The sequence below is a fragment of the Oryctolagus cuniculus genome, chromosome 8 (assembly GCF_964237555.1).
Source record: "Oryctolagus cuniculus chromosome 8, mOryCun1.1, whole genome shotgun sequence".
NCBI lineage: Eukaryota > Metazoa > Chordata > Mammalia > Lagomorpha > Leporidae > Oryctolagus > Oryctolagus cuniculus.
The window spans coordinates 90,797,538-90,816,433 of NC_091439.1; the positions used below are offsets into that span (position 1 = coordinate 90,797,538).

The 18,896-nt window shown below is 43.6% G+C and overlaps 1 protein-coding gene across 1 annotated transcript in view; it reads right to left on the reverse strand.

The window, feature by feature from the left end:
• The window catches only part of PARM1 (prostate androgen-regulated mucin-like protein 1), a 112,723-nt gene that overhangs the window by 12,986 nt on the left and 80,841 nt on the right, over window positions 1–18,896 (reverse strand). The window contains exon 3 of the mRNA XM_008267742.4: window positions 3,181–3,259. Coding sequence (XP_008265964.2) covers window positions 3,181–3,259 — 79 coding nt within the window. The remainder of the gene's footprint in view (window positions 1–3,180; window positions 3,260–18,896) is intronic.

The window sequence follows — 18,896 nt, forward strand, 5'->3', positions numbered from 1 at the left end:
TAACCATTGTGATGAACACCCACCCCAAGGTTGTCTTTTCAAATAAACTCTCCCTTTATATTTGCAGGTACTTGGCTGGCCCAGGGTATAGCCTAGGGTTGTAGGCTAGAAGCTAATGGTCAGTCACTAGCTGCTCTAGCTAAGTGAGCTAAAAGACCATGGACAACAGATCTCTTGTCATGGTATTGTTCTCAGAATTTGGAATGATAAAGGCAGAATAAATCTCTAATCAAGGAAAAACTTACCCTTAGGTAACACACACACACACACACACACGCATAAACAGAGCCAACTATATTTTTTGATGAATGACTAGTGGGGCTTTCCAAGAATCTGGCAAAATTATACTTGAAGGGGTTTAAGCCTTGAGATTCATGAGAGCTGTTAACCTCCTTATGTTATCATTTTTCCAAAATAATCAAGGGAAGAGCAGAACGGGGTTTTCCTTAGGGGGTTTCTAAAATGGGATTCTGATCACTTTATCCATGCTCAAGTTTATAGTGCCAAACGTTAAGCAGCATGGTAGATAAATAGCAATCTTATGCCAGAGCAATTCAGAAAGGCTCATAGAGAATAAAATTAAAAGATAAGCTTATCTTTTTAAAAAATGGAAATCAATGAGTTCTTTTTTATAATATGCCTTTTGCGTGAACTTCTTAGACTCCTCATATTTTTTATCATTGTGGACCTTTCTACATTTAGGGTAGAGAACCTATATGGGAGAAGGAAACAATTATGCATTCAATTTACTCATTCACTGAATTTATCTCATGTTGAGACGGTCTGCAGAAAATGTAGTTTAAAACTAAATTTTATACTATGTTAATTGCACTCATTAGATTAGAAAAAATTAATAATGTGCTAACAAAATTTTCCAAGCAGAGAAGGTTCTGTGATGGCAGGAGTGTGCCTTGTCAGTGACATGGTCCCAGTGTTTTAAAAAAAAGCCTGGCACAGAGCTGGTGCTCATCAACTATCCTATGTCCATGTAACTGTATGCAGGCACCTATGTATCCATCTTCCCAGTCAGGACAGTCTCACTGTCTATGTGTCTACATACCTATGTATGTTTGTATCTATATGTCCATCTACCCAGCCAGGACTGACTAGCCATGTGTCTATGTAACTGTGTATGCGTGTATCTATGTATCCATCTACCCTATCTTACCATGGTTCCTTCCAGTTTATCACCTTGATGATGATGATGATGATGACCTTGGTAGTGCAATGTTCTTGGGAAACACTATGCATTAATTCTCCCAACAATGCTACTCAGCAATTAAAATTACTGTCCTTAACTTGCAGCTGAGGGAGACAAGGGTTGGATATTCTCCATAACATGCCCAAGTCACAGCACCAGGAAGGGGAAAGAGCATGGCTGGTGTCTAAATTCCTGGTCACTGTTCTAGACTGCTTGCCTCTAGTCGGTGTTGGTTGGAGATGGTAAACTTGAATTCTTTCTTGGAGTCAAGAGGGAAAGTCCTTTGGGTTATTTCAACATGACTTTTTTGGGAAGTGAGTAGCAAGAGGAAAGTATTTCTATAGCGTACCATACTCCAGGGGAGGTTGTTTTTGGTGACAAAACCTTTCAGAAACTCACCAGTGAGGATTCCAACAATGGCTACAACTTATCTGTAAGTCCCTTTTGAGGGTGAGGCACAACGAGTTTTTCCATATCTACTTCATTACAAAGTGGGAGTGAGGTTCCCAGAGTAGTTCCTAAAGCCCAATTTAGCTACTAATTAAAATACTGCATATCTGCAGTGATAAACTAATCATTAAACAAGAAGGAGAAAGGTAGCATTCAGAAAGACATAATTGATAAAATTCAGTGCTCAAGGAAATGCAGACTTAATGAAGAGGAAGGTTTGCTTTTTAATCTGAAAGAAACTTCTGGATGCTTTTATAAAGGCTTTTCCACACAGGTCACACTGGAGTTTCTCTTCCAATTTCTCTTTGAAAACTGGCCTTTCCTGTTCTATGCACTTTGGCTGCAGATGACGTTACAAGGCCTTCTCCAATCTGGACACCCTCATTAGATCGATTTGGTGCACATTTAGAACACACAATTGGAGATCAAAGGGAAGGAGGAGGGGAGAGATTCTGAGCAGCTGCTCTGGACTGGCTGGGGTGACCACAAGAGATGAGAGAAGACATCTGCATGGACATGGGAAAAGACAAATGTCGTTTCCAAGTGGGGACCAAGGATAGATAGGAAGGGAGGGCAGTTGGATGCTCCCTGAGGAAGAATCGCAGCCCTGGTGGTGGTGGTGGTGGTGGTGCTGTGTGTATGTACAAACACCACAGCGGCCCTGGCATGGTGTATTCTTGTGTTTGGTTTCCAAGCCTCTGCCTGTGGTGTCGGCATCCCATTTGGGCACTGGTTCGTGTCCCAGTTGCTTCTCTTCTGATCCTGCACTCTGCTGTGGCCTAGGAAAGCAGCTCAGGATTGTCCAAGTGTTCGGGCCCCTACCCCCATGTAGGAGACCCGGAAGAAGCTCCTGGCTCCTGGCTTTAGCCTGGTACAGCCCCAGTCATTGCAGCCATTTGGGGAGTGAACCAGTGGATGGAAGACCTTTCTCTCTGTCCCTCCCTCTCTCTGTCTGTAACTCTACCTCTCAAATACATAAATAAAATAAAAAAAAAAATCACCCCAAACTATGAAGATATGATCTCAGGCAAAAAAACCTAGTTTTATGGAAAACGCTACACTTAATATTTTTCACTTGTTGCATCAGAACCAGAGAAAATGTCATTAACAAACTGGGCACACATCTGCAGACCACTCTTGAGAACATCTGTATTTAGGGACTAGTGGCCTCTCTGCATTCTTCCATCACGCAGGTGAGAAAACTCAAGCCTTGGGCGGCCCGGCTCTCCTGGGATGATGAAGCGAGGGATGAGGAGAGGGTCCCGGGCTGTTTCCTGACCCCAGGCTGACTCTTGCTTCATTGCATCACCATTCTCTACTGCAGCTTATTTGTTCCACCTTGCCAAGGTTCAGACAGGACCGTGTCTGTCTGCAAAGCATGGAGGGTACTAGCCATTTGTACTCCTTTGCCAATGTTTCCGAAGGCAAAGATATTATTAAGAAATCTGCTTTCAGCAGAACAGCGCTCAGCTTGGAGCCCAGCGAAATGAAATCCCTTTCTTTTTAAGGAAGGGGAAGGTGTGTCTCACCTGATCTTCAGGTATGCGGCCACTCCAAACACCAACAACACCACGGCAATGACAGTCACAGTAATGGCGGCGATGCTGCCTGTGCAAGAAGAAGCCAAGGGAAGGAAGAGAAAAGAGAGTTTAACCACGGCGGCATGCCTACCACTCACCTCTGCCTGGCTTCAGCTTTTCTCTGGAAGAGGGAAAAGTTATTCACCTTCAGGGAACTTGGCACTGGAACTTGGAACAAAACTGAGGGTCTTAATTCTGCTGCCATAAACCTTTCTCTGCTGGGCGAAGTTTGGTAAATGGTCAGGATTTACTTCCATACTTGTCTTTTGGCTGGCCTGGAAGTCAGAGACCAGTGCACAGTAATATTTGTTTACCTTTCTAAGAATGCCACCCATCTGCTGCTGCTGGCATTGTTTGTAGGAGTAGTAGATTTTAAATCTCTTGATGTTCTATTTTCTTCTTTTATAGGCTCTGGCTTATCTTCCTCTAACTTGTGAAATATTGGGAGACTGGTGTTTACTCAAAGGTCACTCAAAGCCATGCAGCAGGTTTTTAATAAAGCAGAACCACACAGGTCTATCAGTAGTGCCTGCTTCAAAAGGGTCTCCTTGGGAGATGGGCCAGTTTGAGTGGTGCCATACAGTGAAGGCATTTTTGGAAAAACTCCTCTTTGAGAAGCATGGCCAGCTTTCATTCTCGGATGGGAAGTTGGTTTTGTGGAGAATAAAAGTCAAGTTTGGTGTAAAAATAAGGTCAAGTCTGGGAGGTAACACAATTTTTTTGTTGTTTGCAGAAATGAGCAGGTACAATTATAAAGTAAAAATCAACTATAATGGGCATTTAAGCCCCCCCCCCCTTGAGCCTCCAGCCTTGTAGGAATACCCATGCTGCCTCTGAATTCTGTTGAGAAGCACAACATTCTTTTTGTGTGAGCTTTGGACTAATAATGTGTACACTTCAGTTTTATTTCACTTTAGAAATGCCAAGAATCAATTGAACCCTTATCTCCTAATACATAGAATGACTTCTAAGCACTAAAGCTGGTGTTAGGGAACCAAGCTTCCTCTTTCAAGCCACTGGGGAATTGCATACTACTTTAACAAATGAATGGGACTCAGCTTACACACACTGGAAAAAGCACGAGAGATTTGCAGACTGAAGGTTGGACTCAAGCATGGTTCAACTATTATTAGTTATGTGGCCACAAGCTGTTGAGTTACCCCTGACTACCTCACGGGACCTGAAGGAGATTAGGAGGTGTGACATGTACCAATCTAAAGTACTATACAAGTGTGGTTCTGTGACTGACTCCCATCTCTCAGGCCCCAGGTTGCCCCTATTGTTTTTGGAGATTTATCATTTGCAGATTGCTTGGCCATCTCTCCTTTTATTCTTTTCCCTTTCCTATGAATGGCTTTTGCTTATTGTTCTTTTTGTTATTTCTTCCACCAGAAGAATTAGAGCACAGCTAAGAAGCAAATCTACTTATTACTCATTAGCAGCTCTCCAAAAGTCTTGGGTGAGAGAAGGCAACATCACACTTGCCTGCTCCAGCTGGTTATAGTTTTTAAAGGAACCAGAGAAGCTCATTGCTAACATCAGGATGAAGATCAGAGTGATGTGTCTACACTGACTGACCATACTCAATCATTGTGGCATTTGCACACTATGAGCACTTGCATATCCATTTTTTTTTTTTTTTTTTTGCTTTTGGAATCCTTCTGAGCTGCATCAGTATAATTATCTTTCCTTTTTCAGAATTGCAAAGATAGGATTGAGGCACTGATTCTCAAATGTGCAGATTGGGTCACATAGAGAAAGTCTGAGGTCAGATTCCCTTATAAAAAGCCTCCACTCCTACTTTGAAAGGCTACTCTTAGCTTCTTGGCCTCCTGAGTGTGCTGAAATTAGAACAATTCAAAGTTCACTGACGCCTCCTAACAGCCCTTTTAAGAGTTTATGAAAGGAGGTTTATAACCACAAGGCAAGGTGATGGGGGTGTTTTGAGATTCAAAAAGATATAGTCCTTGCAATTAGAAGCTATCGAAAAACTGATCTTTTAATTTCATTTGTCCCTTTAAAAAAACTGGAGAAGATAAGAAAAATAGCTGGTTTTCCTATTGATAGTTTCATATAGGAAATCATGGTTTCACTTTTGCCCAAATTTCCTCTCTAACTCTAAGCAGTTGGATCTCCTCCAACTCTGTGATTCACGGAATTTATTTATTTACTGCTACCAACTCCAGTGCTTTTTCATTTGTTTGCAATAGTCAGTGGTAGAGTAACCACTTCTCGATGAGATGGTGGCTGTCTAGCTTTCTGTAAATAGGGCCACCTTCCTTGGCCATGGAAGCCGTCAGCCTAAGTGTCCAGAGCTGGAATGAGCAAGTGACTTTGTACAGGAGCGGCCCGGGAGGGCAGCTGGGCACAGGGGCACTTCTGAGAGCTGGAATGGAACCACCCAGTAAGAGACCCAGAGGTATAATGTCAAACATTTGCACTTAAACAGAGGACTCAGATTGCCTTATTAACTCTTCAGCTACCCGCGGGCTCCTCTCACAGGGGGCCAGCCATGGGAGCAGGAGTCCTCTGGAAGTAGAAGTCTTGTCAGCTCTGATTCTGGGAGAGCCTGTGGCCTGAGCTTGCGTCAGGCGTCAGGCAAGGGTGGTAACCTCAGCTCTGGGAAGCTCCACCCCGGTGGCCACCACAGTTTGAGCACATGGTGGTGGTGGTGGTGGTGGGGCAGTTACTGAGCTAACCTAGCATGTTCCTGTGGTGACTGAAAACGATTACTTCCTCTTTGCGAAAACAAATGTCATTACTCCTGAGTTCTCTTTTCAAAGAAACCAGAGTTTCCCTCTTCCTCCTCTCCTTTTTGGGACGTATGGGGAAGGTGTGTCCGGCAGCAGGGAGGCTCTGCCTGTGAGGAAGGTGCAGGATGCTTGCTGGGCAGTGTGCTTGGAGGGTGGTGGGCAGGGAACCTGTTATACAAGTTCTTCCTCCTTAGGATTTGCGAGTTACAGAACAGGTGTGACTCAGCCTGAAATGCTCAGGAACAGGCAGAATCACAGACAGAACTGGAGGAAATGGATCTATTTTATAAGCCAAGATACAAGAATGATCCACTGTGTTAGCACATTCCACTGCACCAACACATTTCACCCACAGGACTGTTGAAGACCCATGAAGCAAAGCCCCTTGAAGTTTGGGCCTCCCTGAAGTCTGGACTATCTCAGGGTCCCGCTTGGGTAACAGCCTAGAAGGGGAAGGAAGGAGCTAAACAATGATCATAGCTTGCATTTTCAGGTGACTATGCTGTGCCAAGAAATTTACAGCTCTCATGCAATTTCCTTTATGGGAAGAGGGGAATATGAAAGAGGAAGTGAAGGAGAGATGTAGAGCTTGATGAAGGTGTTACAGCTGGTAAATGATTGAGCCTGTGAACACAAGACTATCCCATCGAGGTTTTGCATTATCAATCATTACTCTACCAGCTACTTCCTTCTGCCCTTTTCTCAGCTTGGCCAGGTTGTCTCTGTGTGTTCTTGGATCTTTGTGTCTCCTTCTTTCAAACACTCGGTGTTGGGTTTATAAGTTTTGGCAGGCAGATTCCAAGCACAGCAGTCCCACAATTCTTGCTGTTTCTTGTGGACTCCAAGCATCAGACGGTCTCTAGCTCACACCATGTATTTAAATCATTTACTTAATATTGAATAAATAAATGCAATATACTTTTAAAATATTAACATACTTTTTATTTAAAATATTTTATATTTTTATATTTATTTTAAATAAAAAGTATTTTATTTATTTTAAAATATTTTAAAATACTTTTACTTATTTATGAGAGAGAGAGAGAGAGAGAGAGAAATATCCCATTGGCTGGTTTTCTCCCCAAATGCCCTGAACAGCTAGAGTGGGGCCAGGTCAAAGCTTGCAGTCAGGAACTCCACTGAGGTCTCCTATGAGTATGGCAGGAACCCTACTACTTAAGATATTACCACTGCCTCCCAGAGTGTGCATTAACAGGAAGCTAGAATTGGGAGTAGAGCCAGTAACTGAACTTAGGCCTTCCAATATGGGATGTGGGCATTCCAAATAGAGTCTTAAGTGCCATACCAAATGCCCACCCCCCAAAATGTAATGGTGATGAAAAGAAAATGGAAACTGAAGCATTTGACTCTAAGTGCTATACTAAGATTTTATTTTTAGCAGTAGGCTATCTGCATCTTTACCTTGGAATCCCTTGTTCCAGGTCTTCCCTGAGAACCCACTCCTATAACTACATCTAAGGTCCAGCACCCTGGCCCCTTGCCCTTCACCTCGTGTCCCTGAGAGTCTTCATGGGTGACAAGGTGATTGGATGGAAGGAAGTTTACTCTGGAAAAGTTGTCTGAATGGAGTTAGATAATATCCCTGAAGCAGTCAGAGCAAACTCCCAGAGGGCCAAGCTCCTGGCTGGACACAGTTCATGACCACCCAACTCCTTTATAGTCTTGAGGCAGGATGCAGCCCTAGAGGTCATCAGTCCCCTGCCTGGACTCTGGTCTGTTCTGCTTCCTGTGACAGTCCTGGCATAAACTGTGGTATTGATGTGGGCAGGCAGAGAGCTAGAGAGGAGGAACTGAGAAAGCCAGCAGTCTCTGTGCTCCAGCCCCATACCGCACAAACCCCACCCCTTTCTGTGCTAATCAACATGACTGCAGGCTTCACATGCCCATTCCCCATCACGCACCTCAGCTTCACTTCCCATCATGCACCAGATGCCAGGATGACCATGCGGATGCTGCAGCCCCACAGAAAGAAGCCATGACACTTTCCTGGAGATCACCACGTGCAATACGTCCTTTGACTATTCAATTAGAGCATACCCTACCCTGTAAAGGGTGGGTGGGGGCACCGCCCTTTCTTCATCATGGAGACAGGATAAGAAGATAAGAAATATAACTGAGTGCCTGCACTCAGGTCTGAAAATGAGCTATCCCTTCTAATAATTCCCACTTTCCTGTACACCTTTACATCTCCCCAGTTCCTTCAACATCTGGAGAGAAGAACTTGGAAAAACACTACTGGGGACCCCTGTTGACCACAACAGTATCACTTTAAGGGTCTCCTCCCCACCCATAGGTGAGGAGGCCTCTCAGACCTCTCAGGCCACAGACAGGTGCACTCTTCTCCTTATTGTACACTCAGAGAGGCTCCACTCATGTCCACGTTACCTCTCCTCACTCCACCTAAAAGTGCCCGCCTGTCCCTCTGGTTTAGCAGTGTCCCCAGACTCCACTCTTCCTCTGGAGACCCTCTTGTTGAGAGATTTCCTTGTGTTTGCCATTGACCATGAAGGAAACGTTTCCTGGGGCCTCTTTGGCAGGACTATGTGCCAGTTCTATGCAAGAGGAAAAAATGAAGGGCGGCGCTGTGACGCAGTGGGTTAAAGCCCTGGCCTGAGGCTCCAGCATCCCATGTGGGCACTGGTTCTAGTCCCAGCTGCTCCTCTTCCGATCTAGCTCTCTGCTGTGGCCTGGGAAAGCAGTGGAAGATGGCCCAAGTCCTTGGGCCCCTGCACCCTCAAGGGAGACCCAGAAGAAGCTCCTGGCTCCTGGCTTCGGATCGGCTCGGCTCTGGCCATTGCGGCCATCTGGGGAGTGAACCAGCAGATGAAAGACCTCTCTCTCTGTCTCTACCTCTCTCTGTAACTCTGTCTTTCAAATAAATAAAACAAATCTTTAAAAAAAAGATGAAAACACAAGTATGTGACAGTGAACTTGAACAACCTCTGAGAGAAAGAACTTGATCAGGCTGTTTGTAAAAGTTGTGGTGGCTCCATGAGGGCTAGGGATGGAGGAACTAGCTATGGGGTCTTTTCAGGTGATGAAGAAAGAGTGAGTGTCTCACTCCTGTCCATTGTTCAGACTCCTGAACTACATTCTCCTGGAAAATTCACCATCAGCTTTAGTAGAATGCAGTGTAAGGACCTGACCAAGTTCCTGGGTACATGAGTCTGCCTCTGATCCGTCGTGACAGGAGTTCTTTAACAGCCTCTTGACTGTTTTGAACATTCTTGCTCTTTTCTTTTGCTGCTCCAGAGGTTAGGAAAGAAGTGTAGAAGGGGAGCAGGTGGCCACTGCAGTGTGTGGCAGCTTCTTGGTCAAGGCCACCAAAAGGAAAGGATCATTTTGTCTCAAAGGAATTCTTTCCTTCAAAGGGTGTGTCTGCAGATGGTTGGAAGAGGTGAGTGGGAGACTGGAGAGGCAAGGGGCTTACAGTTAAAGCTCTGAGTGTGCTCACGTTGCTGCTAACTCTGCTAGGCGCTTCCATCTTCACAGTAATAGTATCAGACCCCAGCTCCTTCCTCCCCAGAGTGAGAATGCTAACAGCAGTCATAAGCAACAATAAAGGTTGCAGCAACTAACACCTGCCTGTTCCTTACTCTGTGCCAGGGACTGCTTCAAGAACTTCACTGATTTCAATTCATTTAATCTTCACAAGAACTCCTTAAGGTAGGCACTCTTGTTATCTCCGTTTCACAGATGGAGAAACTGAGGCAGAGAGATGCTAAGGGTACAAAGGCAAAGGATTGGTAATAAGAAGAAATGGGATGAAGGCTCTGGCTCCAGAGTTGATGCCATTACCCACTGGGCTCTCCTGCATCCCAGGCTCTGGTGTTAGTCTTTGTCTACTTTGAGATGAAATCTGCCGTTCTCCGCCTGCTTTATGTTGACTGTCTAGGAATCAGGGCCTAACATGGGACTGTGTGGTGCGTAGGGTCTTCTGGTAGGCATTGGTGAAGGTGAGTCAAAGCTCATTAATTCAAATTAGTTGGGAGAGGACTAATTAGGAGTCAACAACAGTCACAAAATAGCAACGTAAGCTGGCCCATGTCATTGGTTTCTAGCAAGTGCTCTAATCTAAAATAATTGCTAACTGCTGGACACTGCAGTGCAATTACCCCTTAGCATACACAGGAGAATATTTTCAGAATCTTCCGTGGATGCTGAAATCCACAGATGCTCAAGTCCTTATATTAAATGGTGTAGTATTTACATATGGCTATGTAAATCTTTGTATACTTTAGATGATCTCTTTATTACTTGAAATACTGCATGCAATGTAAATTATATGTAAATAGGTGCACATGATATTGTTTAGGGACTAATGACAGTACAAAAATCTGCTTATGTTCATTATATACACAATTTTTTTTGTCTGTATGATTTTGATGTGGAATGCCTACATATTATAGCGCTGACTATGTATTAAATAATCCAGGGTTGGGGCCGGCGCCGTGGCTCACTTGGTTAATCCTCCGCCTGTGGTGCTGGCATCCCATATGGGCGCTGGTTCTAGTCCCGGTTGCTTCTCTTCCAGTCTAGCTCTCTGCTGTGGCCTGGGAAGGCAGTGGAGGATGGCTCAAGTGCTTGGGCTCCTGCACCCACATGGGAGACCGGGAGGAAGCACCTGGCTCCTGGCTTCAGACCAGCATAGTTCTGGCCATGGTGGCCATTTGGGGGGTGAACCAATGGAAGAAATACCTTTCTTTCTGTCTCTCTCTCTCACTGTCTATAACTCTGTCAAATAAAAAAAATAACCCAAGGTATAAACATGGCACCTGAAGCTTTCAATGATGATGGTGATGGTGGTGATTGATATGTAGGTTGTATGACAGGGGATAAAAAATGAAAAAGAAAGCCTCAGTAATTGGATACCACCACCCTAAGTGGCGGAGGAGGAAGGAAATCCTAATTTTATTACTGAAAGTTGCTTTGACTTCTGGCCTTGGCTTCTTTGACTTCTGCATATATTTTGCTTTTTTACTTTCTTCCTTCTCCACCTCTGCTGGGAGAACTAAGCTTGTCTTTCCTTCTTTACCTTAAATCAATCCCACAAGCCTGTTCTGAATCGGTTCCATGGATCCCTCCTTAGCTAGGACATTGTAGGGTACAGAGAAGCAACAGGTAGAAGCCCTGTGGTTTCATCATCCAAATGCAGAAACAAATGTCAGGCCCTGGGAAGCATGCAGGAGAGTGCAAGAGCATGCAGGAGTGCTGACAGGCAGGTAGGTAAGTATAGAGATGGGTGGTACCAAACTCTACTTCTGCCTATAACTGAGGGAGGTGGGCTGCAAAAGATTGGGGCAGGCTTGGGAAGAGGTTAAGATGAGGCTGTTCTCTGGAGGAGGGGTAGGAGTTGGACAGGCAGCAATGAAGGCTTGAGGTGGAGCCAGCAGGGAGAACAGACTGCTAACATTTCTGGGCTTGAAGGGTCAGCACTCAGCTTGAGGACAGAAGCACCTTGACTGCTGTCCTTATCCCCAAAATTGGCTACTTTCTGTTCCCACTGCTTCTCAGCACTGTTAGGAGGATCAAAAGCTTTTTAGTTCACCACAAACTGGGGAGATGGGGCTGTCAAGGTCTTTGTGTAGCCCCAACCTTTCACTTGACGGATTGAGGGACCCATATACTGAAGGACTGGGTAAATGGCTTTCCCAAGGTCACACAATTTATGGCAGTGACAAAACCAGAACCACAGTCTACAGAAGAGGGTGTAATGGAAACTAATAGGGATGTGAAAGTGGCTGGGGACTCAGATGGAGAACTCAGAATGGAGAACTCTGGAAACTGAGATGGTGTCAGGTTGGGGCTAGGTAATGTGGGGAACAGGAACACAGGAAAGGCGGATGCACCTGTTTCTGCAAGAACTTTCCCAAGTCCAACCTCTTGGATACCATCCCTGAAGATGGCTGCTATCTTGGGCTTTCTTTTTCTAGATGTTTGCTTTTACTTTGTGTGGCACAGTTTAGTTAATTTATTCTAGTATATAATGGATACTGGCATATGTAGCTGTGGGTAGTTATGTATATTATAGATGCAAGATATAGACATATGAAATACACTGTTGTACGAATGGTTTTATGTAAGCACATTCTGCCTGCTGTCCAGATTCAAAATCCCTGAGAGCTGGGAACACCTAATTATACTTCTGCATTTAACTAGGCCCAAAATAAGTAATTCATAAAATAACTCTGATTTCTTCTGAAGCTTAGCTATTTTTGGTTGAACCTTATTAGTAGTTATGATGCAAAAAGAAAGCTCCTTTATGAGCCATACAGCTTGCATGCAAATATGCTACAGAAGTGTTTTTAATACAAACAGCTTAAGCTTGTTTCTTTAAGTTAGATCTTCTTCCTTCTACCTCCAAGATCTTTCAATCATTGAATTGCTACTTAGTCATTTCTTCACACATAGTGGCAGAGGCAAATTCCATCACAGCTAGATCACTGTAATCACAGCCTGAGTGCTTTGCCTCATGTTTACCCTCCTTCCTAAATGCTAGCCAGGGGGGCAGAGTTAGGATTCATTTTTGAGGCAGGATCCCCCAAATCTAGACTTTTCCATTTTACATAATCAGAAGGTCTAGTTTGGGGACTAGCTTTACTTTTATCTAATAGCATTTTTACAAATCTAAAAAGCATAGAGTTAAAAATGTGTTAGGATTCTTCCAAAGGTCCATGGAAAATGGAATTATAAGATAAGCTTATTTTGGTGCAAATTTTTTTTTTTGCAATACATGCATATGAGGGAGTTTTCAAAATGTGTGTAGAAAACATATTATAAAAGAAAATTGGGCATGGATTTCAAAACTCTTGTCCTACAATACAATTATCTTTCTATTTCAATTTCCATGAACTTTTTGGAGTTCCCTACTACACTACAAAGATGAATCTCAACTAAGGTAATAAAAGGTTTGCACTCACACAGACAGGCACTTTCCCCTCATCCTTAGCTTCTCTCTCTCAGAGGGCCACATCCGTCATACTTTAAGGGCATGGAGAGCACAGGTTTGCAATGAGTGTGAATCAGAGCACATAGTGACACAGTTCTTGGTTACCCTAACAATTATAATCTCTTCTAACACAAATGAGACCTCTTTCCCACTCAGAATTTAACCCTCTATTTGGGTTCCCTGATCCCAGCTTTCTTTTGCCATCTGTGGTATGAACTACACTGGGCTTCTAGGAAGAGCTTTGGATGCTCCCATCCTTCTTTCCAACACTGCACTGCTGGCACATGTCTTTATGGAAAAGCATCCAGTCTACCAGGAGAAGGTTCAGATGCCTTTGGGGTTCACCAGCCTCTGCAGGTAAGATTTTTCACACTGGTAATTTCTTGGTTCAGAGCCCAGAAGCAAAAAAAATGGAGGGGAGGAATTCTCAGAATCCAAGTCAAAGTCCTAACTGTGCTTGCCGCAAGTTTGTTGTTGTTACCGTAGAATACAGGTGGGAAACAGATAGTCACAGATTTCAAGTCTCCTATCTCAACACCTTGGCTCAGGGCAGTGACACCAATACAATTACTGCAGGCCCAAGGTTGTGGGGAGCTCCTAGGAACCAGCAGCTACATGTAGCCTTGCCACGTAGCTATCTGCTTTTCAATATTATGTCTGCCAGGTCTTATTTTATCCTGGACTCAGGCTCACAGGACTTTAGAGTTTAAAAAACTGGAAAGAAAAATAATTTCCAAACTTTGATGTAAGTTAAGGGAAGAGTGCAACTTCTAGGTGTCAAGTGTCAACCCCTAGGGGATGTTGGAACCTGGGCTAAATCCATAGCCCAGCTTCTGTTTCCCTCCAACTTACCAGGACTGTTCTCCTTTGGATTTCCCAAGTTTTCTGGAAGTGCTACTGTTTCAATGTGAACATGGTTATTTTTCTACTTCTTTGGACTATTCTTTTCTGTATTGTGCTGTAGGCGGGTACTTAATGGAATCTTTATTGCCTAATATTCAGTCATAATCCCTTTGGGAGGCTTAAAGCATTTTACAAAGTCTGCATTTTCAGGTCAAGAAAACTGAAGTCTAGAAGCGCCAAAACTCTTGCTGGTGTCTGCACTGAGAGTTAAGAAATCAACATAAGAATAAAAGCTAAGATTTATTTAGTGCTACCTATGTAAGAGCCACATGGTGTATTTGTTTTATTTAATCCGAGTAAGAATCTCACAGAGCAGGCACAGTTCAATAATTCCCTTCATTTCAGAGCTGAGGAAAATGAGACACCCCCTGATTAATAAACCTGCCCGTCTCCATCTCCAAATGGGCCGAGTCAGACTTGAACCCAGCACCTTGATGCCAAAGCTCTAATGCTACTGACATTCTTGCCTTCTTAGAACCTAGCTTTGAAAGGATTCCATGATTTCTCCACATGAAAATATGGTGAAGTGTTTGCAGTGGGCCTCATTTTGGGAATTTAACATAAGTTCAACTCCATCTCTGAACCTGTGGCTCACCCTGGCAAGGCCAGAAGTCTTACAATAAAAGCAAGAGGCTGTTAAAGAAAATGCTGTCTCTTCTCAGTATTTTTCTCCTCTAGGATCTGTGAAACAAGACATGAGGATGATGGTATCCATGTGTTCTTCTTATTATGTTTTTTCTAAGGCAAGAACAGTGGACAATAATCACTGCTTGGTTTCCTTGGAGTAAATAATATGTCCAGATCTGAAACATCCCTAAAAAGTTTATGATAACAGGGGCTGGCATTGTAGCATAAAGGGTTAAGCCATTGCCTGCAATGTGGCATCCCATACGGTGCTGGTTTGAGTCCTGGCTGCTCCACTTCCTATCAAGCTCCTTGCTAATGCACCTGGAAAAGCAGCAGAGGATGGCCCAAGTCCTTGGGCCCCTAGGAGACCTGGATGAAGATCCTGGCACCTGACTTCGGCCTGGCCCAGCCCCAGTAGCTATAGCCATTTGGGGAATGAACCAGCAGATGTGAGATCTCTCTCTCTCTCTCTTCTCTCTCTCTCTCTCTCTCTCTCTGTCATTCTCTTTCTCTCTCTGTAACTCTGTCTTTCAAATAAACAAAATAAATCTTTAAAAAAGTTATGACAACAAATTGGTAGCATTTAACATACAGTGATGATTTTTAACATAATATTTTATCTAATAAACTTGAGAATGTATTTTAATTCACATCATAGTCAAAAACTTAAGATTCCACTAAATAGAGAATTCAACAAATAAAAAGTAGAAAGACCACAGTTGAACTACTGTGCTCTTCTAATGCAGTATTCCTTGTTCACCTCTCGGGCATGAGATTTTTAATCCTTTTCTGATAAAGATGATGAGTTGGTGCTGATCCATCCCTGCTTCCCTGAAGGTTGTTTTGTAACTGAAAAGACATGCTCTTCTGTGCTGGGTGATTACACTAAGAGAGCATCCTGGACATGGAACCAGGCATATTCCAATCAGTTTTCCCACGGAGCCAATAAGCCCTAGATTCATTAATGATACCAGCTGAGCTTGTTAGCTAAATCCCACTTTCTCAGTGAAGCATTTCCAAAATCACTTGAGTCACATATGATTGGTGAAAATATCTGAAACAAAAAAAATGATCCATGGAGACAGAAGCTCCTCAAATGCAATGGAAAGTGACACCATGAAAATGAAAATATATGATGGGGTTGTCTTGCTACAACATAAAAGGTAACTAGCTGATTTCATTACCTTGACACATGTTTTTCAAACGGCATTTTGGAAATATTTCAAAACCAGATGAAGATTTAGATAGCAAAAGGAAGCCAAAGGAGAAATGTAAAAAGTAGAAATGAGAATTTAAAATAATTTTTAAGTAAGATAGAATCTGACAGTTGGCATTGCTTGTGCAAGTTACTTGGCACTAGCAAGCTTGGAGGTTGAGCTTATGTGGAAAGAATTGGACACAAATGAAAAAACTATGAGTGAGGATTTATAACAATTTATAAACTTGGCAGCCCTGAAGTCCACAGGGAAGTTAATAACGGGGTCACAGTGGTGGGGAGAGAGAGGTGTGGTGGGAGTGCCGAGAGCAGAAACCCAGAGCAGCAGCAGCAAGCCCTTGAGGTGGTCTGCAGAGATGACGGAGTAGCAGAGGAGGTGCACGTGGCGGGGGTGGAAGGGAGCGTTCAAGGTTTTTTATTCTCAAGTCAAAGCTGAAAATTTATCATGAAAAGTCATTTGTGCATTGATTCATTCACTCACTAGACAGTGAGTGCCTACACTGAGCCAGACGTGGTTCCATCTTGGGGATACCTCTGTGAGCCACAATTGACCATCCCTCACCCTCATGGACCCAGAAAGGCAAGAAGGCAACGAACAAAGCACCACACAGGGGGAGTGCGTAATCCTGCACTGGGAAGAAGGGATCCAACTGAGCTGTGACAGTCTGTAACTGGGAGACCAGAACTGGACTAGGGGGTCCCTCAAGGAGTAGCCTAAAACAAGTGACATTTGAGCTGAGACCTGAGGGCTAAGTTGGAATTAGCCGGGTGAAGTGATGTGTTGTGAGAAAGTTCCAGGCAGAAGCACCTGAATGAGTGAGGACCCTGGGTCAAGGGGGAGGTGAGCAGGTTCATGGACCTGAGAGTGGGTAGCACAGTGTCAGGGGCAAGGCTGGGGATGACCGTGTAAAAGGAAGGAATGGGGTCTTTACTCCGAGTGGTGAGAGTGCCCAAGGGGCTGGGATGTTGGTGGTAATGAGGTCTTGTATGACCTGCTCACATCTGTGACTGCTGTGTGGAGAATGGGCAAAGTGGGGAGCTGAGTTCGGGAAGGAGATCAAGGAAGACTTTGCACTTTGGGACTGTGGGAGCTCTGACTTGAGAATGAGAATGAAGAGGAAGGGATGAATTTGGAGGTGACTAGGAGCTCAAAAGCAACAGTGCACAATTATGGGGAGGGAGGAGATAGGGAGTGGACAAGGGAACCGAATACATGATGCTGCCATCACTGTAAGAGGACCATACTTCGACATACACAGTGTTCTAACATCTGTAATACCGAGCCTGAACTACCATGCTTTTTAGGATTATTGATTTTCTGATATGTTATGGGAATTCTAGAAGAATCTAATCTGGAAGTGTTTGACATGTTTTACATGGTCTTCTTGCAACTATTTCTTACATAAAATCATTATTTTCCTCTTTAATCTATTTTTAATACATCTTTTGAATAATATGGTCATGAAATTACTGCAATATTCATTTCTCACTACTGAAACTTTGCTATAAATATACAGTTAAGGCAGTTCTTCCATCTTATCTACCAGTTAATTCTTTTTTCAAATCCATGTTCATCCTGAGGGTTAAGGATGTCTTGAAGAGCTGGAAGCCCTTTGCAAGTGCACACACGGAGTTGTCTACATGCCTGTGCCTGCTTACTGCCCTCTATTTAAGGGTACTTATTCACACAGTTCAAAAGGAATAAATAGTGGGGTTTAGACAGTAAAGTTCAAGGGCTTCACCAAGGTTTACAGTTGTGTGTCTTTCGCTTTGTAATGGAAAATATACGATACCATAAAACCAGTGGATTTTATAGACAAAAGAGAATGTACTTGGCAACCAGTAATGATTATAATCTTGTTATTTATTTTTATTCTTAAAATTTTACTTGAAAGGCAGAGAGAGATATAGATAGATGGAAGAAAGACAGTGAGAGAGAGAGAGAGAGAAAAAGAGAGGGCTAGGAGAGTGTAGGAGAGAGAGAGAGAGAGAGAGAGAGAGAGAGAGAAAGGGGCACTTCCATCCACTGGTTCATCTACAAAAGCCTGAAACGCCTTAGGCTGGGCCAGGCCTGGAGCCAAGAACTCAATCCAAGTCTCCCACATGGGTGAAAAGAGCCAGATTACTGAGCCATTAATATTGCCTCCCAGGGTCTGCATTTTTAGGAAGCTGGAGCCATGAGCTGGAGCCAGGTATAGCTCCCAGGCAGCTGTTGCAGAACACAGGTATGCTAACTGCTAGGCTTAACATCTACTCCTGCTACAGAGCTTTGAGGGAAAATATTGTGCTCTAAGAGAAGCTGCATTCAGGCAGGCTGCTCTCTGTCTGTGAAGGCCATTGAATGAAATTCTGTGATATCCACAGACTCCAAAACTGTTTCACCAACAGATTCTTTTTGAAAAACTTACTTGACCTCATCCAACCAGTCAAGAAGTAAATCAAAATGAGGCCAAGGATGGGAAAACGTCCAAGGGGAAGCACTAAAAGAAGCTTACTACCGAAGAGGAAATGATTGTTGCAAATTTGGTCACAAACTAAATGCAACTAAAGCTTCTGAGAAATTCTCAATTTTGAGATTGTAATAAAAATAAATTAACAATTGAAAAGAGGGGAATAGAAAAATGATCATAGATAGTGATTTGAACTGAATCAAACCCAGGTGCTCTGATGTGAGACACGGGCATTTGAACCACTAAGCTAAATGCCTGCTCCACTTTTTAAAATTTTGTATTTAAGAAGTGGCTATGATTCTAAAAGTTTGCATATGTGAGGACTGTTAGTGTTGTGTGTGTAACTTGGTTTGTAATGTCAGTTCATCCCTCAAGCATTTACTGAGCACTGAATTGCACACAGCACTGTTCTGTTTTGTTCAGGGAGCCAAAAGCATACTGCAGTTACAGTTTCCACCCTGCACAGCTCTGATTTAATACCACAAGATGACCCGAAGTTAATACATTACATCTTTCTCTCTTTCTCTGAAAGCCAAACAAACGCTGAAAAATGAAAATCGATCAGAAGTCACTGTGCTGCACAGCTGACTTCAGATGGCTGCTACCACCACTGCTTCTCCTCCCTCTGAGCAGCTCCGCCCCTTAGACCCAGCTGAGGACAGCTGGCAACACCCCATCTAGCTCACTTCCAAAGTCGTACTGGAGGGCTTCGGTTTCCCCTGATTCTGTATTTCTACTTACTCAAG